General features: G+C 40.3%; 1 protein-coding gene across 1 annotated transcript in view; it reads right to left on the reverse strand.

The window, feature by feature from the left end:
- Positions 1-283: 283 nt before the first annotated feature.
- Positions 284-26,982, reverse strand: part of ubl3a (ubiquitin-like 3a) — a 35,457-nt gene continuing 8,758 nt past the window's right edge. Inside the window, exons 2-5 of the mRNA XM_004084408.5 lie at positions 6,642-6,750; positions 4,565-4,651; positions 3,684-3,761; positions 284-1,773 (exon numbers count right to left, since the gene is read on the reverse strand). Of these exons, the coding sequence (XP_004084456.1) occupies positions 1,721-1,773; positions 3,684-3,761; positions 4,565-4,651; positions 6,642-6,750 (327 nt within the window). The 3' untranslated portion in view covers positions 284-1,720. The remainder of the gene's footprint in view (positions 1,774-3,683; positions 3,762-4,564; positions 4,652-6,641; positions 6,751-26,982) is intronic.

The raw sequence follows: 26,982 nt of genomic DNA on the forward strand, positions 1-26,982 counted from the left end.
CAGAGCTATTAGCAACAGTGACGGAAAGAGGGGCGGTATTGCTACGTGCCAATTGTCCCGGCCACAGCTCGGAGGCAAATCTCTGATGAAGTACTGCCCTAAACTGTGTAGGAAATGACACAGGTTTTTAAAATTTGTCTTAAAAAGAGCATAATCATAATTAAAAGACCACTGGGAATCCTTTTGAAATAGATCAAAAGACGATCGGAGTGGGTCTTTAATCATCCCGTTCATTTACTTCAAACCTTCAATGTGTGTTTTAGCATTCAAAGTCACAAGGAAGCGCACTTCAATAACTTTTATTTAGTTTACAGATGTGTTTCAATTCTGAAGTCCAGAGTGGGAAGTGGGGGTGGAGGGCTTTAGTGCTATTTACACTCATTTTGAAAATGTTTATCTCTGTACAGATTGAAACCCTGATCATTACAGTATTTTTTAAGACCTAGTGCTGTTACAAAGCAATTATTTAAAGCAAAAAAAAAAGGTTATATTAAATTATAAACAAATGAAAAAATTAATAGCAAACTGCTTAGAAGAAATAAAAATACAAATTCATGATTCGGATAATAGTTAGGGATGATCTGCTGCTGTTAAGCACAAGACATTGCCAGCAAGTGACTGTGAACTGGCTAGAAGCCAACCATATACACAATCAGAGACTAAACACCAATATAATGTATATCACCAAGATCTAAAGTCATCATGTTCTAGATAAGATTCATATTAAATATATTCTACACATGTTACCTTAGTTTGGAACATTACTTCCATGGGAAACATAAAATAAAACAAACTCTTTTTACATTTGTATCAATCTGAAAGAGCCTTCGCTTCATTTGTGCAAAATGGATTCTTTAATGCAGAATTCAGGTTCAGACAAAGAATTTTAAGACAAAAAAAGAAAAAAGAAAAGTTGATTTCCACTGAAAGAGAGAAGTCCTTCACAACACTGCTTGAAAGTGGAGCACAAGAAGACTTGAAGGTTGTGTAATGTGTTCATGCTTCATTTAATCACAACACTGCATGGACTGTAAAAACACAGTCACAAAAAAATATCCCCAAAAAAAAGAAAAACCGACCTCCAACACTGGTCATTTGTCTCTTCGGCGTCTTGTTGGACAAAAGGGGAGGAGTTTGTGGGATTTGGCCGGGTGCTCTGATCGGGCGCATCTGCAAATTGCTGCATAACTGAGCGAGTTTACCTAAACTTGTCTGCTGTGGTGTATGTGTTAGTGGCTAAAATTGTCAGCGGTCTGTTTAAGATGCCAAGGCCACAGTCATAAACTTGAGCCCTGCGAAGAAAAACATGGCAACCAGCTAGAATGATGAGCGGGTCTTAACAGACCAGCTGAGAATGGCTGGACGTGTGTGTGTGTGTGTGTCTAGGTGTGTGTGTGTGTGTGTGTGAGAGAGCTCGCAATTGGCAGAAGGCTGAAGATAGAACAAAAACAAAACACACACGAGTCCAGTTCCTTCCTCTAATTATGAGTTACAATAACAAATTAAGAACAACTAAAGAATCTGCCCTATTGTTAATCAATTTCCTGCTCCCAGGCTCTTAAATCGGCTGAGTGCAGTTGGGTGGTGGAGGGTTCATCCGTACACGTATCGGCATCGTCTACAGGCTCTAGGAGAAGGGACAGGCTGATCGGCTCCTGGACATTAACGGCGTGAACAAATGAGAGGGCCAGGGGGCCGGCTGGCAGTGCAGGTGTGCAGATTACAGGATGACACAGCAGTTACTCTCCCCCGTCTTCTCCCTATTCCTTTGACCTGGACACAAAAACAGTGCAGATAAAACAATGATCCGACAGCCAAAGTCATGCAGAACATGATCAGACTTTGGATTTAAAACATTTTTGCTTGTTAAGTAGAGTCTGCAATAGAAAACTGCAGCTTTCCTGCCTGCCTGCTCGGTAAAATGAGGTCGCTCCAAAACACAATGCTACCTGATCCTGCACACGGCAAATATCTGCAAGCTGACTCTGTAAGATCTGTTTAAGATCGTCAGCAGCACACTAAAGAATACCAAGGTGAGTAAAGGGCCCACCAGAAGGACAAAAAAACTTTACAGTTTAAAATAAGAGACACAATGTCCTCTTCTTTTTTTTTTTTGGAACATTTTTGGTGATAGTATCATGGTTTGGAGTATCATGGTTTGGGCCATCCTTTGATGCATTTTACAACTTAGAAAGATAATGAAAAGTGCTGAAATTGGATAAAAATTCACTATGCTGATCTTAAAATTACAATATGATTGCTTTGATGCTGTACAAGCAGATGACAAAGCATGCATTAGAAGCAAAACTGTTTGTCAGCTTTAATTACATGTGATTGTCCACCAATAGATGGTAAACCTCAGTGAAAGAATGACAACAATTCTTTTTTAATTTTTTTTTGGTCATTTTAAAAGCAGGAAGAAATCTATCTAAAGCTGATCTCACCGAACCGTCCCAACATCTGTTTCATTGGAACCCTCTGTCAGAAGAGGACAGAGGACCCATCCGACAAAAGAATCTCATCTAACTGTAAAATCCAGGCTTTAATGAACATTTCATCATAAATAAAACACTGGGAAGAAATGCTTTGACAGAGATGTACGGTTGCCCTGAAGTCCAAATCACATCAACAAATCACTCAATGCAAAAACACATGAAAGATCACAACAAAAAGGTCAAAAAGCAAAAAAGATGATAATAATAAAATAAAAAAACATTACATTTTAAAAATCAAAACAAAATTCCAGAAGCCAAAAGTGTACATTTCAGTAAACAAAAGTAATTTTCAGAAATGAATACGGAAATGTCAAAAAATGAAACAAAGTAAGAATCTGGAAAAGGTAAGCCTCATTGGACATCGCTGATTGGATGAGGACGTTTGATCTTTGTAGAAAAAGGAAAGCAGAGGATCTTTGATCTGAACTGTGGTTAAGACTTGATGGAGCAATCACCAAACTTTTGGAGTGACTGTTGCCAGAAGTCTAAAGAAATATTGTCTGTCAGATGATTAAAAAGGTGAATCAACGTTGTCATCCAATCAGCGATGTCCAAAGAGGCTTACCTTTTCCAGATTCTTACTTTGTTTCATTTTTTAACTTTTCATATTGATTTCTGATATTCCTTTTGCTTTCCTAAAACATTTTCTTTCTTTTTTTTGTTTAATTTTTTGGTATTGTGTCTAATATTTTGGAATTATGTTTTGATTCCTAAAATGTAATGTTATTTTTATTAACGGCTTTGCTTTTTTAGTTGTCCTCGTGGTCTTTAATTGATTTATTTGCACTTCAGGGCCACCGTAGAGATGCAAGTCAAATAAACTAACCTTTGATCATTTTGTTTATCTTTAATTAGAAGCTTTTATAGTGAAAGATACACTTTATGTTTGCCTAAATAAGCTCAGATTTCTATACAGTGATTTTTAAAGCCTAAGCTACAGTGGAAAAAGCATTACAACAACCACTGAAAAGAAAATCATCTATATTTTGGTACGTGGCCATACTTTTGCATAATCCACTGCTCCTAGGGGATACACTTAAAGGAGTCAATTATCCAAACTAGTGGCTCTTCCTTAAACCGGAGCCATGTGTAGAAAACAGATAATGGCTGGGAGCAGAACATTTAAACTTTTTCAGCATGAGAAAAGCCCTCTGAAAGGAAGCAGGAGGGAGAGCGAGAGCTGGTTACCTTGGGAATTTGGCTCAGGCAAAGTCTCTCTGGCAACTAAATGCATCACTGTGGTCTTCCCGAGGGGCAGCTTGAGAGCTAGTATTGGAGAAACAAGAACAAAAACAAAAAAACAAAAAAAAATGCAGAGAAGGTCAGCTTTAGTCTGCTTCAGCAGTTCCAACCATGTAGTGTCATTCATGAGGAGGATCCTTGGATTTCTTAGAGATTTCCAGAGATCAGAACAGGTTGGACGTAGCTGAGCTTAAAGAAAAAGTGTAAGACACTTATTAAGGCAATTTGGCCTTTTGTTTGTTCTGAACCATTTTAAAAAAATAGGAAACGTTTAAAAAGTATTAGTAAATATTGAAATACAGTTTTTATTGCAGATTCAAAAAGGCATTTATTAAAAGACAGTATAAAATGTAATAACCACCATTTGTTGTATTTTTACTGCTGCTTGACTATATGAAGCTTTGATGCAACTCTGCAGACACATTACACCAAAAACAGAGTAATTATCAAAGGGATGGCGCTAATGGGATGATTATTTAAAAAAGAAATGCCTTTATAAAATGTAACAAGACTTTTACTTGTCAGCTGTGTGCCAACCCCCCCCCCTTCCCTTCTGTCTCTTTTTTGTCTTTCCTGTGGTCTAACTCCAAAGCCAGTCTTTCCCTCAATTTTCCTGACCAGCCTCTTTCTTCCTTTCTCCTCTTTTTCTGAATTTCCTCTCTCCTCCCTGCCCGTGTCAAAGCAGGCTTGTCCGGAGTACTGAGGTACCTCTGTTCTGCGGCTCAGGAAAAAAGATGAGGACAGCAAAGAAGTTTCCAGCGCCACGCTGCTGCGATGTGTGCGTGCGTCTATGAGCACACAGGCCTTTTTCCACTGTATTTTCTCACCTCCTAGTGTTACATTGCCGTGTAGAAAACGTCCCTGGTAGATCAGCCTCAGGATGTTGGGACTGCTGACCTGCTCCATCTCCCAGTCTGAAAAGAGATGTCATGGACAGATAAAGAGAAAGTTTAAAGTCTATTTCCCCCCAAAAAATGATCCAATTAATTATCTATTTTCTATAAACTTAAGGAAGTCTCAAATGAAATTTATTTTAAAAATGTAAGTGTTGCTTTTTTAAGAGCTTTTGGGGAAAAGAATGTAAAAAATGTGACAGCAGAAGAAGTAATGATAGTCAAAATGTCTTCCCAGAAGCTTATAAACTTCTTTTTTTATGTCCTAAATGCGTATTTAGACTTCAGTAAAAGGCCCTGCAGGCCTTGGCGAAGGAGGAACATGAGGTGTGGCTCAGGAAGAGCTGAAGATGAAAATAAAGGTTAGAGAGAAAACAGTGGAGGGAGGTGCATAGCAGTCTGGCCACCAGATGTTTGTTTCCAGCTCCGTTGAGGGTGTTGTTGCTGACGGAGTTTCGGCTCCGGGTCTCATGGGGTTCAGATCTGTTGTCTGGGAGGAACACAAAAAGCTCCCAAAAAACTCACTAAGCTAAACATAATTTTTTTTTTTAAAGAAAGCTCCTGTTATCGAGGAGAATCTCAATCCTTTTCTGTGACCTTCAGCTTTTCCTTACATTTGAAGTTTCTTTAAAACTCTGCTAGTTCAGAGTCAAAGACTAGATGAGCCTCTGCTGTAGTATCAGTCAGGGAGTGGGTGGATTACAGATTTCACATTCCTGCGTGTTGTGATAATGAGGCTGAAAGGAGTTCACCTCGGATACAAAACAACAAAGATCCAAACTTCTATTCACATGTTACACAATTAAAAACAGACGCAGTAATGCATATCATGTTTGTATGAGCAAAAACCTCACCTAAAAGCTTGGAAGGGATGCACAGCATAAGTATAAAATACATGACAGAGATGATTGCATACAAACATGCAAACATGCATCTTCAGCACATACTGTGGGGCAAAAAAGTATTTAGTCAGCCACCAATTGTGCAAGTACTTCCTCTTAAAAAGATGAGAAAGACCTGTTATTTTCCTCATAGGTATACCTCAACTATTAGAGACAAAAATGAGAGGAAAAACAAACAAAAAAAAAATCACATCGTCTGATTTTTAAAGAATTTATTTGTACATTATGTTGGAAAATAAGTATTTTGTAACCTACAAACAAGCAAGATTTCTGGCTCTCACAGACCTGTAACCCATAACAAAGTACTTAGTTAAACTGTTGCTATTGAGCAAATATTTATTTTCCACAATCATTTACAAATACATTCTTTAAAAATGTAGACATTGCTGGATTTCTTTTCTCTTTTTGTCTCTCATTGTTGAGGCTTACCTATGATAAAAATTACAGGCCTCTTTCATCATTTTAAGTGGGAAAACTTGTACAATTGGTGGCTGACTGAATACCTTTTTGCCCCACTGTATGTGGCTTTGCAAAAACTTCAAAAACCTTTCAAATCCATAAAATGTGCACTGCAGTACATTCAAATTAACAATTAAATAAATGAATTTCACTCTTATTCTAATCAAAATTCATTTATACCCATTAATTCTAATTTATACTACTCATTATACTGCTACATCTCATTATTTCATAGTTTTTTAATACTCATTTACACTAATTACACTTGTTTGGCTGGACTGGATTGCCAAATACTAAATCAATTTGATTTTCATTCGTAAAATCACATTTGGATAACTTTTTTATGTCTTTTTTTTAATTTTCCATTCAAAATCAATTTGATTTGGTAATAAACAAACAGTTTCTCATAACTTATGATATAAAATAAACAAACAGGATTTTTTTTATACGCAGATATTTGAAATTAAACAGTAAAATCACAAAAATTACTCAAAAGAAAGTCAATTTATTTGTTTTTATGAATCCCCATCAGTTTTATTCATGCTAATGATGAACTAATTTTTTTCAAACCCTGCCTTACTACGCATACACCTTTTAGAGGCTAAGATTAGTATTTTCTTCAACATGCGCAACCATGAAAAGCTGCTTACCCATTGGCCAGTTGTCATAAACATGCTTGGCGATGTCCGCTGCCGAGTCGTTGGGAGAGAAGACAAACTCTTTTGTCTTTCCACTGACTAAAATAAGCCGCAGGTTTATCTGCAAAACACAAAAAAAGAACAAATGAAGAGAATTATCCTTTTTTGTTTGTGTTAAAACATGAAAAAAAATAAAAAAGAGAACGGTTGGGAACACAGCAAACAAATCCATGAGAGGCACAGCACAACGTTTTTAGCAGGATGACGGGAACAAGCTTTAACTAACCAAGTTCAGATATGATGATGATGATGATAAAGGCTGACTTTTTCTTCTTAAATTCTTTCAAACTAAAACAACTACTTTTTTTTCATGAAAGGTCCGTTTTCCATCAGAACCAGCAACAACATGCTGGTGACACATTCTTCAAATGTGTTTCTTGCAGATTTATGGTAAAATCCTACAACCTTAAGGCCCGTACACACCGGGACGAATATTCGCCAGGCGTTATTCGCCAGCGTTTTTCGCCACATTTTTTGTGTTCACACCCAGGCGATTTTCGCTGACGATGAGTGGAGTGAACATGCAATTTCATTCCCTGACATTAGATGGCGCTTAATGTAAAACAGAAATACTCCTGTACACAAGGTGGCGCTGCGCAACTTTACGCTTCTTAAAGTCGCTTTTCACTCAGAAGAAGAGAGCAAGTATTTACACGCTTGTCAGAATCAAACAAAGAAAACATGAATATTTCAAGCACCAGTAGCTCCAACTGGTGCTTGGTTCGGGGATATTTTAGAATGTCCGTCATTATTGCTTCGCGGCTGTGTAGACGCTACTTGGCGTCTATCTTCTTCGCTGGTATGTGTGCTCAGCAAGGCAGTTTTGTGTTTGAGCGCCCCCAAGTTGTGTTTTACTGTAACTTCAGAAGGTCCAGACACGTGAGCAAAAGCGCCATTCTCATTGGTCGAGTAGATTTCGACGCGACGCGTCGAAAAAAAAAAACGAACCCGAGGCGTTTTTTTTTTTTGACGCTTTAACGCGTGGCGTTTTTTCGCGTCGGTGTGCACAGTCTCATTGGTGCCCTTTGTTTAGTCACGAGGCGTTAAACGTCGGCGAAAATCGCCGGCGAAATTCGTCCCGGTGTGAACAGGCCTTTAAGTTTTAAAATGGGGGGAGGTTGAATTTACTGCTGAGGGTGGTAAAGGGTGGAAAAGCAGACGAGAAGCTGATGGAGCTGTTGCCACAGTAACATGTATCTCAGTGATAAAGGATTTTTGTGGCACGTGAGAACATAGTGAGAGGAAGTCATGGTAGTTTTTACTATTACCAGTCGCCAAGTCAGGTTCAGCAGACCAGTGGTCTTCAGACAGTGACGTATGGTAGTTCACGCTTCAGACTCATGAAAGAGGCGTGTGATTTGTGTATAACAGTGTCACAATATGCCTTCAAAGAGTCAGCGCAGCAGTGGGAAGTGTGTGTTTGCTCACTGCGTTAGAGTGTCTGGCCTGCGGAGCGCTCATGGCACCACCATGTGTGTCACTGTTGCAAGCGTGGTTCCTTGCGCCGAACGTCTGTCAGCCCTCGACTCCACGCTCTCTTGCCCCACCAGAGGCGAAACTGCAGTGCGGTGCAGCGTGCACGCGCGTGTGCGAGCAGAAATCATATGCAAACACTCGTGCACAGAGCCGGCTGGAGTGATGTAACAGGGCTAACACCGACGGATTGAAACAGAGATCTCTGTAAACACGTTGCCAAATCAGCTTATAGATTTAAGCACGTACGAGTAATACACACACGCGGGCATGCTCAAGGTATACACGCATTTAAGTCTAAAAATACTAGCTTTTGGTCTAAGCACTGACACAAACAGTAAATATAAACATTGGAAAGTCTGCCAAGTTGAGGTAACTGGTCACCCTGCAAAGTCAACTGTGCACACAAGTCTATGTTTCCCCTCATTTCATAACACATTCTGCCTAAATATTTTTCTGTAAACTTTAGTATTTCAAAGCCTTATGTGTTAAAAAAAAAAAAGGGAAACAATTGCAAAAAGGTAATTTAACAGAAGTTATCCTTAACAATTTGGGAAATTCTCACATAATTTAGTGTGTTAACACAAGGTCACACTTGTGTTAAAGGGAAATAATTTGCTGAACTGATCTATGACAGCTTACAGACTCAGAAGCTTCAACAGCTGTTGGAAGTAAATCTGCGGTTTTAATGAAAGCGCCAACCCCATCCTTAAAGACGGCCGTCTGTTGCTACTTTTTTTTTAAGCTATTTTTTCACCGCATGTATGATTAAAGCTTTGCATTTAACACAGTCCACCTGGAACTGAAAGCTGTCCAGGATAAACCTGCAGGTCGACGGACAGCTAACTATTAGGGACGCCACTATTCTCGGTTTAAAACCGAACCGTACGTTACACCAGCGTTCCTCAACCCCGGCCGCGGACCGGTACCGGTGTAATAACTTACATTACTTCAGTTTTATTTATTTCGGAAACTGAAAGATGTTTTATTTTGAAAAATTGCCCTATTCTCTGATCCATCCGTCTATGTCACTCTTGAGGCAGGCCAAGGCGCTCTTCTCGGTCACGTGATAGATTACCGCTAAATTAAAACCAGGAGCTAGCAAAATGAGTATAAAACAAACGTCTTTAGAAGCCACGAGACAGAAGAGGAGCCTTCGACTTCCAAAAAAAAGAACGCTACATTTAATAGACAGTACTTCTTTTTTGCACCATGAGTGTGGGAAGGGGAGAGGATGATAACATTACTGTGACATGCCTTACAAAATAAAAGTTCAGAGTTGGTTTTGTCATGTCTCTGTTCCTCCTTCATCGTAGCATTGCTATAATAATCGTTCGCGACATCTTAAAGACCGGTCCGTGAAAACTTTGTATGACGTCACACCGGTCTGCGGCGTTAAAAAGGTTGCGGATCACTGGGTTACACCATTGAACCGAATCCTGGGGAAAGCGAACATCAAATTTTCCACACTTAAAAGCCTCCGTTTCTTTCAAAAATTACAGCCTATTTAATCCAAAGTGCCTTATGAGTATAGATTAATTATAGTTGTGTTAACTGATGTCAAAGCATTTTCTTTGAGTTGCAAAGAAGGTTGGGTTTTACTGTAATACGCTGATATGGTTAACATGTAACTGTGTCGGACTGTGTTTTATGTTACTAACAAGTAATACATAACAATGTCACAGTGACATTTGTTTTAGTGTTATTAGTCTGTTTTTTACATCTTGTCAACAAGGTTGTGGGTTACAGGTATTGTTAATACGCTAACGCTTCTAACATAGCTAACGTGTAGCGTTTTACAAACAAGTTCCAGGCTATGTCCGAATTCCCAACCTACTCCCTAACTACTAAAAAGCTATACAGTGTGGGACTCTGTAGCGCCACAATCACTACTTTTTTATTAGCGAATATGACATCGACTTCACGAAGTTCAAATCTTTTGACATGAGCATTTTGTGACGATCATTTAAGAGTTGACTGTCTTCTGAAGATAAAAATAATAATTTTTTTTTTTTTTTACGAAAAATACAGTAGTTGCACCCCGACGTTTGTATAAACTGAAAGTGTCAGACACAATATGTGCTAAATTTAAGAAGGATTCAGTATTTAATGTTTTATTACCTTACACCAGGCTTAGAAAAGCCAACTGAAGGGTTCTTTCATCATTGTTACCAGCGTTTTTGGCAAATAAAAAGATTTTTGGTTGTTGTTTTGGAAAGCATAAATCATATTAAGCGGATTCAAAATTGTGACCCAGAAATTGAGATTTAAACTGAACTGTGGAGAAAGTCAATAGTTGCATCCCTGGTAAAGACGCACAAACAAGGTGAGCACTACTATGAAAATGAGACAAGCAAGAGGCTATTTCTTCATGTTTCTGAAGAACATGTTCAACCAAACCGAGAGCAGAAGTTTCCGGAATGCCAGCGTCTGCATCTTTACCCATTAGCTTGTCTGAATACACCCAGAAGGAGCTGTTTTACATAAAGACAGCCTTCCTAATAGAAACACCTGGTTGTTACCATGGTGTCACCATGGAGACGGGGCACGACTCGTGGGTGGCTTAACCCAATAACACCTACTGGTTAGCTTGATCCACCCCCCACCCCATCAACACCCCTGTCGTAGCACAGCCTACCGCTGTCTTCCTCCTTCCTGCTGCAGTGTCAGCATCCCTTCACTCACTGTCTGCTTTCACTCCGTCACTCCTCTCCATGTTTGTGCAGCATACACTAGACAGACGCACAAGGCCACAATAACAAGAGAATTTTGAGGTCAACTATCTGTCTATTGTTTTTCTTCTTTTACACATATCTTAGAAACTCAAGTTTGTCTGGAGGCCAATTAGGAGATTATGTTACAGTTTTATTTTGAAAAGGCAAAAACTCTATAAAACAAGAATCTGCTCTTGTGACCTTATGATGGTAACGCTTGTTCTCTTTCAGTTTCTCCTCCTTTTTCCTCACTTCACTCTAAAAATATTCCCTAATATTCATTGTCATGTCCTCCCCCCTCTCCCTGAGGGCGATTCTTCCTTGAATCTCATTGGTGGAAGCCGGTAATGAAGTTTCAGAGCAGATCAGAGAAGTGCATTCATTCTGTCACATGAATGCAGATATAAGGAAAAACATCAGTGTTTGCTGTATGAACCTAGAATTGAAATAAAAAGCACGTTACTCGTGCTGGTGTGGATTTTCCAGCTTCCACTGCAAACACTCAGACGTGGAACAATAAAGTGACCCTGCTGCTGCCAGTCTGCTGTAAACATGTGGAGCAGGCAAACGCCCGCTTGGCTAAGGACTGTTTGCAGACAGAGGGAAGCAGGAAATTCAATGCTATCTATAATTATTCCATCCTGAGTGCAGCTCTCAAGCACTTTCTCGAGGCAACAGTGTGTGGATCGGTGTGCGCGTCGACGCGCGCAAGTCTTTGCAAGTGCATTAAGGACCACTGCTGCTCTTTAGACCCTCAGCAGCAGTCAACAAATTACAGAGTGGGAAGTCTTCCTGTGGGGATATATTAGAGCAGGTTTATATGTGGTCTGTGCAATAAGGGCAGGCCCTCCATTCAGAGCGGAGTCCTGACTGTGTGAATGAGTTAAGGAGAAGAAGGTGGGCTATTAGTAAGACTGTAGTTTCTTCAAAGCGTGGCAGCAGAATGCAGCAGCTCACAGGATTTTAGCTTGTCCATAAAATCTGAAGAATGTTGGGATCTAAACCAAACAATCCAGTAACACAAAATCAGAAGAAATCCCATTAGAATCAGTGCGTTTTCTAAATTTATTTGATATTTAATTTAAATTAAAAAGCTGATTTTTTAGGAGTTGAGCAAATGAATGATGATCTCAAGTAGTCTGTGTTCCCTACTGCCGTATAAAAGTGAGTTGAGTGTTCATTGTCTTTTCTTTAATCAGAAATACATTAAAGTGGGATTTTTCTGCATCGACTCCGTCAGCAAAAGCAACATTGCTTTCTCCAATCAGCTCGCCGCATATCTCGAACGTCTGACTCTTCTCCACATCTGACGTGTCTCTATTTATGTTTTCCTTTCCTAAGTGGACAAGCACACGTAATGCAGTTGGACAACGGTGGCTGACAAACAAAGCCTGAGGCAAGGACTTGTAGTGTCAGAGTCTCTGCCTGCGCGGACGTCTCACATTTTGGAGTTTTTTTCAGCTTTTAACTGTACTTCATCAGGCCTATCCTTATTTCCTGTAATGCAGGTTCATTTATAAGACATTTTGAGATTCCAAAGTAAAACTATCCTGACCTTGAAATGCACAGAAAAGCCTCACTTCGAACAATAAAAAAACTACATTTAAAATACAATATTAAGGCAGAATCACATAAAAAATGACTCAAACTATACCAAAAACTTGCCCTTTTTCAAAATAATATCCTAGAGTTGCCTCTGCTGTCATTTATGACTGCTTGGCTCTCGCACTTCAGACTTTTGAGGGTTGTAACAAACATTTCCACTGCAGCAAATGTGTAGCAGGAGGACCTTGACCCAGAAGAACTTTGCTTATTATTAACCTACACTATTTAGGTGTTATGTATCTATAATGGCCAGCTTGTTTTTATTTGTTCCGGCCTACGTCACAGATTATTAATCATTTCCAAAGGAAGTATAAAACAATCATGGAGAAATATGGAAAATAAAGAGTTACAAAACAATGATTTTAGTCATGCATTGACAGTAAAGCAACATGATAAGAAGTGAAGGCTCATAAAAGTCAGATGTTTCACAACCAGTGTTCGTGCTCTAGGTGCAAACAAACTGGAAGAGTGAGAATCTTTCCTTCAGGTGCCAGACGATGACGTAGCTCCTGCTTGACAGCCTTTTTCTACTGGAACAAGCTGTTCTTTTTGGCCTAATACCCGCAGGCAGCGAGAAAACTCCAGCCACGCAGCGAGATTGACCAAGGTCTAGTCCAACTCAGCTGGATATGTCTGCAGTCATGCTCTGCTGGTTGCCATGGTGGCACCTGTACTAACCACTGGTTAGTCATCTGTGCCACTTTGTCTTGTTTTTCCTGAAAGTTCTTTCTGTTTCAACGTTTCCATGAGAAAATATGTTAATAGTGAACAAGACAAAGGCAACACAATGGCAAATTTAGAAAATACGGCACTCCATAAAGATCATAATTCAGAAAACAATGAGAAATTTGCAAGTTAACGGATACTTACTTTACCAATTTTTTAAATTTCTCTATTGGGAAATGTTTTATTTTCTGCTTCAGAAATTTGATTATTGATACCAAATTTTAGAAGGCTTTTAGCCAAAGTAATTTCTTTTTCAAAGTTTTCTTACTTTTACTCATTTTTCTGTTTTAGCAATGGCTGTTTTCTATGCATATCTATATATCTTTGTAGTTACAAAGTGTTTTGATTGATACATTTAAAAACATGTTTAATAGTTTTATATTTTTATTTTATACCCATCACTTAAATAGAAAAAATAAAGAGCAGGTACTTCCCACTTAGCGTCATAGTGCTAATACTAGGGGTGTAATGATACACCTAGTTGAACCAAACCGTATCGGTACGGCAGTTTCGGTTCGGTTCACTTCTGTACCGTTTCGGTACGTTTTTTCTTTTTTTTGCTGCATATGCATTGTAATGACCCAGCTGCTTTGTCACTCGTGGGGAAAACAAGAACCGAGCTGCTAATGAACTAGCTGCACTGACTGTCCTTGCCCCATACTCCACATACCCTCAAACAGTCTCCGAGAGAGAGTAGACAGAGTAATAGATTACTCAATTACCTTTCCAGCATTAAAATCCATTTATTAAGAACACACACTAACAGCGTAACAACATGAACCTCACTTCTCTTCATAGCTCTCTCAGGGATGGCGAAGGATTTTATTTTATTCATTTATTTTTGATGGTGAACGATTCAACACACAAGATTTCACACTTCCCATGAGTCTTAGTGGCTATAGGCGGGGCTAACCCCCAGGTCGCCACAGTATTAACTAATGTTGGCTGTGAGTTTCCTCCGAGACGCTATTAGGTGACGGATAGTAAGCATGTCAACATGTGGCTAATGCAGACGCGAGGCCAGAGAAGAGGACCCCACCCCCCACCCCCCCATCTCCTTACACTCTCCTGTGTGGGAAAACTTCGGCTTTGTTGTCAGCATCCATGAAGGGAAAAGACAAGTGGATAAGTTGAATGCTGTGTGTTGACATTGTCACGCAAAGATTGCGTATTCCAGAGGTATCACATCTAATCTGTTAACGAACTTTAAACGGCATCACCCGACTGTAAATATCGGGTCTGCAAGAAAGAAAATGTGCAAGTTGAAATGTTTTTTTTCAGGCCAGTGTTAATTATTCAAAGTTTTTGGTTCCTGGCAGCTTATAGTTTTTCTTATTTTATTAAGCAGATCAGCCACATAGGTCAACTTTATTTATTGTCATGTAAAACCAATACATGCATTTTGTAAGTAATTTTTTTCTGTCTTAGTTTTTGTACAGAAGAAATACCGAAAATAGATAGATAGAAACTTTATTCATCTCTCAAGGGAGAAATTCAGGTGTCTGGCAGCAAAACACACATAAACACACACAATAAATAACAGTAAAATAATAGTGCATAAAATAGCAGTTCATATCAGGCAGATTTGTTAAACAGCAGTACCGAACGGAAATGTACCAAACTGAGCCCTATGAAATTCTGAATCGAACTGAATTGAGATTTTAGCGCATCGTTACACCCCTAGCTAATACAAATTTAAATACATGTCGTTTTTCTTTATTTCTTTAATAAATTTTGACTCATCTGGAGTTCCATAACCGTAAACCATAAACAGGTTTCCTGTTGGATCTAGTAGGAGTCACTAATCATTAAAGAAAAAATGCGTTAATGTAGACGGTGGGAGCTAACAGCTCAGACTATGATCAGAGGTGTTTCAGGTGCATTTACCTTTTCTTCCTAGAGCGAGGGCAGCTCATGAACGAAAGGCAGTTTCACTGGTAACTTGTTTCTTTTTTTTTTGTTGAATTGTCCTCAAAGAAAAGAATCTGACACTTGGAGGTCTTCTTTAAGTTTCTCGGTCTTGAAAACAGTTCTTAGAATTGCAGATGTGAGCGGAGCCCTTTCCATTTCCAGACAGTGCTGTGCATACAGACATGAGGGGTGAGGCAACATTTCTCAGCTTTGAAAGACAATGACTTTAAAAAACAAAAAAGTGCTCCCCTGCTCTAAGCTGCTCTTTTCAGTTTGTCATGAGTCCCATTTGTCTGCTGCCCCATCATGCCTCCTTATCTTTCTCCAAGCCCGTCTCTCCAGACGATTATTCAAAAAGACGCGTGCTTTGATAGGACATCCTCATTATAGCAGGAACCCATTCTGCTACCCTTCTTTCCTTTTTTCTTCAAAGAATCGTTGCTGTTTCCAGCACTTTGTCTTGTTCTCTACCTGGCAGCTCTGCTCTCTGTCCTCTCCCTTCACCATTCCCTCCCAGTTTCTAAAAAGCAAACAACGTTTTAATCCATCAGCTGCTCCTCCAAATCTCCACAGACGGGTAAAGCTCTTCCTGTTTCATGCAAGCATCCTCACATCTCGTCCCAGATGTCTTCCCCAAATTAAAATACCTTCTTTGCTTGACTTACACTCACATCCAAAACTGCATTCCTATTTGAAACTCTCAGGTGGTTTTAATCGCGCCATCCAAATGCCGCTTCCTGTGTGATTTAGGCGAGTTTCCCCAAAAAGCTTTTTCCTGCCTCACCTTCAATTATATATGTGCTGGATTATACATTTGTCAGGATTTTTTAAGGAGCGCAAACAGGATTTTTTTTTCTTTCTTAGACATGCAGACACCTCACCTGAAGTACCATAGATTACGCTCTTTCAACACACTGACTAGGTAGCAGATAATGTTTACCTACCATCAAAACTTTTTTTTGTTTTAGTCTGACTAAAACCTTGAAAAGTTCAGCAATGATAGAATAAATTATAAGTGATCCATGCAAAAGAGAATAGCTACAAGAAAAAAAGTACAGCCATAAAGCTGTCCTGCGTGATTGAATGCCGGTTTGCCACCAGCTAAATGGCTTGCCAATTGCTGATCCGGGTGATGTAAGAGGTCAACCAGTAAAAGCCCATCAGTGATTACAAGAAAGGAAAGATATCGCCACTAATCATAGAGATGTCTGACATGCTGTGGTTAATAAATCAGTCCCCATTATAGCCTTAGTCACATGCAGTCATATAGCGATTGACCCATTCAGGTGCTACGGGTTTTTTGGTTGAGGGAGGGATGGAGATACTTTAATATTGGAAATATTTGTAAAGATAATGTAAGTTGCAAACACGTATGATGTGTTTGCTACCATGTGGACAGCCTTCCCAGAAGACTTGAAGCTGTAATAACTGCAAAATGTGGACCGACGTCATATTGAACTCTATGGGTCAGGAATGGGATGGCACTTTAGTTCATATGTGAGTAAAGCCAGGTGAGCGAATACTTTTGGTAATTTAGTGTATATGCCAACTCAAAATAAAGCAAAGTATACTTTCTAAAAATTGGTAAACATTGGGGATTTGTTTTTTTCTTCGGGTCAAAACAAAAGTAAAAAAACAGCAGCCAGTGCGTAGGCTGCAAGATTAAACTATTGACTGAGAACTAGACGTAGTGACCCCTTCACCTCTCGTCTTCCAGATAAAAAAGTACTCCAAGAAGCTGCTTACTGACATCATCTGGCTCCAAAATGGCGGTGTCCGTATCGCAAATAAATGGCGACTGAATTGACTTCATTTGATTGGAGCTGGAAGTAAGCCATTTTCTATGGGCGACATCACACTCACTCAGTCCAGTTGTCATATGCAGTCAATAGGTTAAACACCCCCTGCAAGCTACCACCTATTGGTTTATAGTACAGGATGTGAGACAAACTACATCTACAGGAAGGATGTTGCACATTGTTCATTTGTGTTTTTAAAGCATTACAAATGCCATAAAGGACAACAACAAACAAAAAACTTGAAGTACAGAAAACATAACTAAACTGCTGACTGTATAGACAGCATGAAGGCAATGGTGAAAAGTGATTCTATAGGAGGACAGAAGAAACGCTGACACTTTTGGAGGCGTGCCTCAAGGGCAAAGGTAGGAAAGGAGAAGAAAGAGTACAGAAGGGAAACTCAAAGGAGTAAGAAAAAAAAAAAGAAGCAAGAAAAAAGGGACGCTGACAGTGAACAATGCTTTAAGTTCTTTTAATCTCCCACAGACTAAATAGCACTTTACATCTGCACAAACACAAACCTTTGTGTGCAGCCGCTGAATGACTGCTGAGGCTCTGTTTTTGAGCCTGGGGACTGAGACGTGAAATTGCTCTTGTATGCGTCAATCGATTCCCCTCTCATCCCTCTTAGCGTCTAGACCGTCTGCCCCTCTTCCCCAGTCAGTTTTCAAGACAAAAAGAAAAAAATGAAACAGCAAGGGGCCAATAATTAAAAAAAAAAAAAGAGCTGTGATTGTTGATCATTGCTGGCAGAGTGTAAACATACATGGTGTGAACCAGCAATTGAAAGCACAGCTTCCAGTCGAACAAAGAAGTCAGTAAGAGGGCAAATCTGGAGCCCAGAAGGATTTCTATGATACAGTTCCTTTAGTTCATATTTTTTTAAACAAGCTTCTGCTTTTTGTTTTACTGTGAAACCACACAGAGTCACCTCACCCTTCAAAGTTCTGCATATATTTAAAAAACTATATTTTGTTGCCAAAGTGCACCAACAAACTACTTTAAAGATACTGAAATTACATTCAAAGTTAGGCTTAAAACATTCCTCTTTAGACAGGCTTATTGCCAGACTAGCTAGTAATCAAAGAATATTTAACTTGTGATTAAAATGTTTAATAACAATAACAATTTGTTGCTAGTAGGCTGCTCCAGATCCTGCCTCCATCTTAACCCATCTTCGAGCTAACCCGACCTGACTCTTGCACCACACACACTTTCAAGGGATGATCTGATCCAATTGCAACCACACGAATATTTTCAAGGGACCTCCAAGTCCCGCCTGCACTACAATCTATCCACGACCGTACCCACAGACTAGTCACAAGACTCCCCTCTATCCACCCTAGACCTGACCTAAACCCAAAGCTTAACCCTTACCAGAAGCTGGGGAAAGTATGGTGCACTGGGGTTCTATCCTCTACTCTCATCTACTTCTCCTCTCTTTCTCTCTTCTATTCTTGATTATTTTATTTATCATTCAGTTCTCCATGCCTCTGCTTGGTACAGTGCGATTCATGCATTGTCCCTGAGTGGGACAGAGGGACAAACTGTCCCCAAAAAATCGTGCAGCCCTTGTATTCAGCTAATTAAGGTATTTATCAAACGATAACAGAAATAATTCTCATGCTACTCTACATTCACATTGTCTTTCACAAAGCGCGTTCAAGCAGCCAGTTCCAATGAAAAGTCTGTGTAAATGCTCGTAAATGTGTATTTCATGGTCCTGCGTTCAAAACTCTCCCATCAACATGTAGCTATACATGTTTTTACGACCATTTTCAGGCTCTATGTACTAAACGCGTGACCATTGAATGCATGGTGGATTTAAGCCAGGTCCAACTTTGACAAATCAGGTACTCCGATTTGGTAAGGAAGTATGGATAGCTCCCCTTTTACTTCACGGAAGTGCCAACCAGTTGAAAATTGATCATGGAGGAGAATGAATAATTGTAGTTCATGCCCAGCTGGAATGATGACACCAAGTCTTTCATATATTGCAATAGAGCTGTGAAATAAAAAGTCTGGTGCAAGATTCATGAGATTTGCACCGCTTTGACTTTTTGCACCAAGAAATTTAGGAGAAATAGGAAAAAGGCCCTCCCTGCCTGTCCAGTGTGAACATCATGGGCTAAACATGCATTGAAGAACCTGCATTTAGCGCATTCTTGAATGCACATCAAATGCCTGGTGTTATTAACAAGTCAAAGTGTTGATTTCACAAAGCCATTGAGGACAGCTGAAGATCCGTTTGCAGTTTTATTTATGTTCGACAAGGACCATCGGTCTGAACCGACAGTCAATTTTGTTTTCTACTAAGCTCAAAAGTCTCTGGTAATCTGTCCGCTGACACATGACTGGAAAACCAGCTGCAAATCCACAAACCCAAAGGCCAAACATACAACATGTCAGCATACTGCCATTGTGAAGGGACCACAAAGAGGGCTGACGAATGCTGATGCTGGCACTTTAGAAAGAGCCTCCTGTCCTTCACCTCCATCATCCCGCCATTTGCTCTGCAGCAGTCCTGTCTGCGCTCTCCTCCCCTCCTCTTCCGTCACAGGGCGTCTCAGCAATGTGACTTCCTCCCCCTCCGTGTTTTCCTGTCCCCCGCTGTTTAAAAGCCCAGCAGTCGTGTAAAGCCCCTTCACGCAGATCATGGGTTGACCTCTGCTCTCACCTGTCTCTCCACCCCCTCTTCCTCCTTTCATTCTCTCTGTGGAGCCCATCGTCCTCTTTCCTCGATGGATCCCAGCAGTGTGCAGTCAATGCCCCGCTGGATTAGCCTGATTCTTAACCTTTCAAATTGTCGAATCCAGGCCGCAGCTTTTCCCCTCTAGTAAATTTCTGAACATGCATCTGAGAGATGAATTGGAACAAATTAAAAATGACAACATTTAAAAAAAAATGGGGGGGAAAAATGACAACATTATCTTTGAAAAAAAATACAAACAGAGATGTAATTTAATAAAAAGCTGATGTGACATGTGAGACAGAAACGAGACCTCGGTGAGGGGGAATGGCTGCAAGACAGCAGTTAAATTCACAACGTTGTATTTCTTTCTCTCCTTTAGAGAAGAGCTCTGGCCTGTAGTCCCATCTCTCCTGACCGAGCTTGTGTAAATCCGTGTGTGCATGAAAGTGTATGACCGAGATCGAGAGAGTTATAGCAGGCAAGTTCAAATCCGCTCTGTATTGTCTGGCAACTACTGAGGTTGAACCCCACCTCTGCCCAACAGTAGCTGGAATAGGCTCCATTTGTCTGTCAGTAGCATACAAAACATAATACTTGCACATTTTTTTAGCTTTGTACAGCAGACTAAACAGAAAAAAGATGGCCTTAAAAGCTAGATAATGTTGCCAACTAGTTACCCAAGTAACAACAGGAGTTTTGAAACAAGAAGATGTGAAAACACGAAGAGGAGAAGCTGGGACAAGCAGGATCTACAACACGATAACAAAAATATGTAGAGTTTGCCACAAAAAGGCAGTTCTACCAATTTTCAAACCATAATCAAAATGGGTTATGTGTTTCATATGATTATCATAAAAAAATGCTCTTAGATGATTAGTACACAAATAGTATTAATGGTAAATGACGCATACTTGTATACATATATTTATAGCGCTTTACATCACGAAGCGCTTTACAGTAACAGTCCCACTCACACTGGTGCCAGCCCATAACCACCAGGAGCAATGTGAAGCTCAGTGTCTTGCTCAAGGACACTTTGCAAGTAGGCGGACAATGGCGGAATTGAACCTGCGATCTTCCAATCAGAGGGCGACCACTATGGCATTTCATCTCTGCCATAAAGTGAACGAGCGTAAAGAAAACTGAGCGGGCGTATTCAGAAACTGAGTGAGGAACCTCTCAACCGCGCAGGCGCATTTCTAACCGAGCGACCCCGTATTTTACAACTGCACGCCTGCAATCCTAACTGAGCGGGGATCCTGCATGGTCAGTACCTCTTTGCGCCCTCACCAGGATTTACGCTCAGTGTTAAGGGGGCGTTTTTGTCACTTGGGCGCCGGTATTCAGGGATGTGTTCGTCACTTGGGAGCAGAAACCTTTCTGGTTGATCTGATTGGCCAAAATCTGCTGGTCAAATTTGGCGAGGCAGCGGGGCGGGACTTTCATTTTTCAGAGCAGGGGTGGCTAACAGGCGGCTCTTGGGCTGCATGCGACTCTCTGCCTTTTATCATATTTTCTATATACAGTACTTTCACAACCATAAGGTGAAAGTCTTACATTGTCTCCTACATGTACAGAGCAGCTCTAATGTGTTATTGTGTGACTTCGGTAAAGAGGACCTATGAGAGAACAGCATGAGACAGTAGGGAGAGAGGAGAGGACGGGAAAGAAGACCCCTCGCCCCCAGTACAAAGGTGCAGATATGTGCATAATGCAGAATAACTTCGTTTTGGAAACCCTGGAAATGCGAAGAGACACGACTATGAAGCACAGTTTAAACTGCAATCTATCAGCTAAGCGGAGGAACATGGGAGGAATATAGCAGCTGTGGTTCGGTTAAGTTAGAAAGATCTTCACAGATTCAGACTTCCGGCCTCCTCAACAACTCTTCTGATAAATGTTCAAATGTGTCAGCAAGTATCTCAATAATTTTGTATTAACACAAAGAGTGAACTACAAATGCATTTCTAAAGAAAAAAATCTTTTTTTTTGCCTTTTCATCAGAATTGTTCGCTTCAAGCTGTGAATGCAGACATGCAGCAAGCTGGCTGCAATGAAAAGCTGTCCATCTTCTGCTCCTTTTACTGGGAGGCAGCGTCGGGCGAGTTACGCCACACTTTTGGACTGTAGGACTAAAGCTTGGCCTGACGCGTCTGCTTGCACTGTTCTTTAAAGCAGCACAGCAACGAGACGGACTCTGACGATGAGGAAAAGGAAGCTGGCGTGTTTGATAGAAATGTAGTCCAGCTTCATTCCAGATACAGAAGAGGAGGACTTTGATGGATTTTTGGATGCTGATTGATGACTGAAAAAATAAAAAATAAACCACAACCAACTCAGTTTTGCGCTCGCTGCCTTTTTAAAACACACACCAGCATGCATGTTTTACCGGTATTTGTTAACGTCAAACAAAAAACAAAAAAAAAACTCCATTACTGAAACGGCGCAGTTCAATCCAGTGCTGTTGTATTGTAAGGAGAGGAGTGTGTTTTGGGAAATAATATGGCTTTAATTGTGTGTGTGTGTGTGTGTGTGTGTATGTCTGGCAGGTCAGTGCATGGTGTGGGTCTTTGACTATCACAGTTAAAAATTTCAGCTCTTTGTGTCAAACTTGTTCGCCCCCCCTGTTAGTGTTAGAGGCTTTCATAGAAAAAAACGGCGGATGTAACATGGATTAAAACATTAACCAAAGACCCAAGACCAAGGTAAGAAAGTGCAGCAGGTTTTTCTGTGCTGTAAGTTTTTCTCATGTGAAAATCACTGCATTTGTTACCGTTTTAATCCACGTTACAGCCGCCGTTTCTTTTCTAAAGCCTCTAAAAGAAAGTCCCTCCCCGCTGCCTCGCCGGATTTGACCAGCAAATTTCAGCCAATCAGATCAACCAGAACAGTTACTGCCCCCAAGTGACAAACACACCCCTGAATACCGCCCCCCAAGTGACAGAAACGCCCCACTGCGCGCAAATTAAAGCAAGCGCTGGGGGGCGAGGGGGGGTCTTCTTTCACATCCCCACCTCTCTCCCTACTGTCTCATGCTGTTCTCTCATAGGTCCTCTCACACAGCAACACATTAGGGCCGCTCCGTACATTTTGAAGAAAATGTAAGACTTTCACCTTATGGTTGTGAAAGTACTGTATATAGAAAATATGATAAAAGGCAGAGAATCGCATGCAGCTCAAGAGATGTTCTTAGCCACCCCTGCTCTGAAAAATGAAAGTCCCGCTGCCTCACCGAATTTGACCAGCAAATTTTGGCAAATCAGATCAACCAGAAAGGTTACTGCCCCTAAGTGACAAAAACGCCCCCCTTAACACGGAGCACAAACCCTGGGGAGGGCCCAAAGGAGAATTGACCGCGCGGGATCACGGCTCAGTTAGGATTGCAGGCGTGCAGTTGTAAAATAAGGGCTTGCTCGGGTAGAATTGCGCCTGCGCGGTTGTAAGGTTCCTCACTCAGTTCCTGAATACGCCCGCTCAGTTGTCTTTACGCCCTTTCACTTTATGGCAGTGATGAAATGCCATAGACCAATCTATCTATGCACCATGGCCCCTCCAGGCAATAGAGTCAAGAACAGAGAGTAACTGAACCATAGACACCATACAAATCTAAATGAATCAAACCAATGTTCTTTTGAACACTCATTGTTCCAGCAAGCATGGCAGTGTGGTAACTGTACCAAGATCAGCTTCCTGGGTGGCCAAAAGTGAGATAGAAGATGGAAGTCCGCTACACCAACCCAAAAAGTGCCAGTATTACTCACCCACGGCTGTCCACGCTTTCCAAAGAAGTAGCCTTAAATTCGACTCAAAGCCAGCTCCAAACTGAATATAGACAAATCATTCTAGGTATAAAGAGGCCTCCTTTCATAAATTTGCATCAAAACTAAAAGGTCAGGGCTTCTTTTTTTACTACTGTGTGTAAAAACCAAAGTTCTGTTGCTTCCCATCAGGAAACAACCGTTCCTCTTTACAAGAAAAAACAAGAGTTGAAAACTTCTTAATCATTCTAGTCCAAGGTTCACTGCTTCATTACAGCTACACAATACAAGGAAGAGCACACAAGACACACAACTCCTGCTGGGGTCATTAGAGATATGTATCATCAAGAATGCTCCGCAGCACTAAAACATTCAATGACAAATTTGTGTAAGACAGCATGAAGGCCAAATATACCCTCCTTCCATGTTCCCTACTGTCTAACACACACACATGCACATCCATGTTTTAACTCTAACTCTCATTGGACCGCATCATCTAGTTCTTATTGGAGAATTTCCCAAATCATATCTGTGTAAAAATGAGAAAATAAAAGGATGCAAGGACGTTTTAATGATCTAGTCTGCTGAAATGCCCATGTGTGTGTGTGTGTGGGGGGGGGGGGGGGGGGGGGGCTGTGCGGTTCTGGGGTTTACAGTAAGTAGCAGTAAGTCTGACTCTTTCTGGTCAACAAATATGGTCACCACAGACATGTACTGTCGCATCTGTGAGGAAGCTCAAAGACCAGAAACACTGCGCTAACGATAAATGTGGAGTCTGTTCACTTTCCCTGCAGAGGCTGACTCACCACTGTTTGTAGTGCAGAAAGCAGAAAGCAAGTCTATGTAGGAAAGCAAAAGAACCAAAAACAGAGAGACTGAGCCTTGATTGGAAAAAAGTTATAGTAAAGCACTTGCGGGGCAATTACTTTATCATAAACTCGAACAATCTCTTGAGTTTCGTTGAATGGATGGTTCAGGAGCCACTGAACCTCTAAAAAAGGGTCCTGTGGGTCTTGATGTAACACTTTTCAGACAATTTGCCTTTCAAACGCAAGGCTTTGTCAATAAATGGTAAAATGTTATACAAAGGATCCCAAATTCAAACAAGTCTGTAGTGCATCCCTAATGAGAGAGAGAATATTTCTTCAAGATCCAACTGATTTGGAATCTACTTCTGAATTGAAAGTGGTGTGTAAAATGTGGCAAGACCCTAAAAACCTCAGTGGAATGTCCTCTCACAGGTATCAACCCGCTAGACAAGACTAAGTGACGTGCCCAATTATTTCTTTGGAAAAATGAGACAGGCTGGGTTTCTTAGAAAACCCTTTTTTTTCTTTAAGGTTTTAAGCCACTAACCATTTGTTCAGGGAAAAAAGATGAAGAAATATTGAGATGGGGTCATACTGCAGTGTCTCACTGCATCCTTTCAGTTGTGGTTGATTTATTTTGAAATCTCATAAAAGCTTTCGCTTGAACGTAAAATTAAAGTTTGCCTGGATGACCCAGAACCATGTCTTTGCTTTCACTGCTGTAAGCCTTGACTGCCAAAGAAATGCAGTGGGTGTTTTTCCTCATCCTCCATGAATGTATTGTTAAAGTCCTGAAAGTGTCTCTTTCTCCCTTTTTATAACAGCCGTTCCAGTGTTTGTCTGTCTTCTCGTCCTCTTTGACCTCAGCCGGTCATGGCAGATGGTTTCCCTTATGGAGTCTGGTTCTGCTTCAGGCTTCTTCCTGTTCCAGGGACTTTTCCTCTTCCAAGCCTCTCAAGTTCTTCACTGGAATCAGTGAAATATCATTAAGATGCCTCATTGAAATACATTTTTTTCATTATATGGTGCATTGAAATGACCTCGACTGTCAGTTGGAGATAAAGTGTAAAGAGTAAATATCAATATCTACAACTAGGATTGTTCTGTACTGTGTTTTATTTGATAGTGCATGTAGAATTAGCATTAACCCCATTTCTTTAGGGTCTTGAAGCCATTTAGTCCTGGTTTTGGTTTAACATTTAAAATAGCTTCAGTGAATCTTCCAAGTCTGCAGAAAATCTTCCTGGTCCAACATGTTCGTTTCTGAACATGTTTGACATTTATTCAGGAATGGTTTATGTGTTTGAGCAGCATTTTCCACAAAAAGAGGATTTGTGCACTAAACTGGGAAAACCTATCAATAATAAATCTATTAAAATTGAGTAATTTCCTTTAAGGAATAAACTAAATTAAAAACACTCCTGAACTCTTACTATGAGCAACAATTGATTCCAAATTTCAAGAGCCTCATTATCAATCAAATCACATAAAAATACTACTGGTTGTATTATGCAATTGAGGTTTTTGTCTAGTATTTTTTTTACATAATTGTATAGTCTTGTGTATTGCATTAATGAGCCATAAAAAAGGTACATTGGTTTATTGTCTAAAAGCTCGTCAAATTACAAGAAAACTTTCTTACTGACAAACCTCCAGTGGTGGACAAGTCTAGTTCAGAGTCATTTTGGGGAAGGGCCAAAGGCCAGTGGATTCTGTTTGAACATCCAGTCAATGAGGCTTGACCTTTCCATGACTGCAGCTCACGTTTGCCCTGACTGGGACCTGCAGAGTTTAAGTCGTGACCCTTTAATTCTCACTGTAAATTGTCTGTCTGGCCGTGTCAAGAAAAGGACACTTGAACACAGGGAAAGATTTAGGCACTGAATTAAAAGTGGCAGCCTGTTTGAAAATCTATTAGAAGGAGATGGAGGGATCGTGCTGGCTAAACACTCTGACGCAAACAAACACACATACAGAGACACACGTTGTGCGCAGGCAAAGCAAAACTTTAATAGAAATGTCTTCTTTGCTGGAAATTGTTTGCAGTGCAGCTGAAAGGCTCCTTTATGGACCTAGACAAACATCGGCCTGTGTTCATCCTCTATTACTGCTGTGTAAAAGGCACGAGCACACACACCAACACACTCACAGACAACCACGGAACAATGAACTTACAAGAAAACACTTTTCCATTTCAGTATTCTTTCATCTTAACAAAAAAGATTCAATTTTTGTTACACTCACAAGAAGAAAATTTCAAAATAAAACATCAAAGTATATAATGCAATCAATATTTTTTGTGGGTTTTTTCTTTTCTTAGCACATTTCTTTTACCTTCTAATTTAGTGCAAAGTTTGCTTAACACCATGAACGACACAGTCGACAAAAATTTCACGTGTTCTTTTATTTTACCATAACATGGATGTATTGCTCATTTTGTGTAAGTTTAAAAGATCTTTCTTATTTTTTGAAACCAAGATTGTAATCCTTAAAGTTCAAGTTACATTAGTTGTCTCACACCATCCCCTGGGGGAGCGGTGGGCTGCAGACACATCCGCTCTCGTGAACCACCAACTCAACTCCTCAATACTGAGGGTCAAGCAGGGAGTCTTTGGTATGACACGACCAAAGATTTGAACTCTTGGCCTTCCACTCTCAAGGTGGCTACTCCACCACAAGGTTAGTGTAAACAGGTATTAAGAAACACAAACTGCTAATCTAAAAAAAAAAAAATCAAATCTTTTATTTTGGAAGTAGATGCAACAAGTTGGGTATTTTCACAAAAGAGTTCTTCCATCAAATACAA

Source organism: Oryzias latipes, chromosome 14 (assembly GCF_053564925.1).
Source record: "Oryzias latipes strain Hd-rR chromosome 14, Olatipes_Hd-rR_3.1".
Lineage (NCBI taxonomy): Eukaryota > Metazoa > Chordata > Actinopteri > Beloniformes > Adrianichthyidae > Oryzias > Oryzias latipes.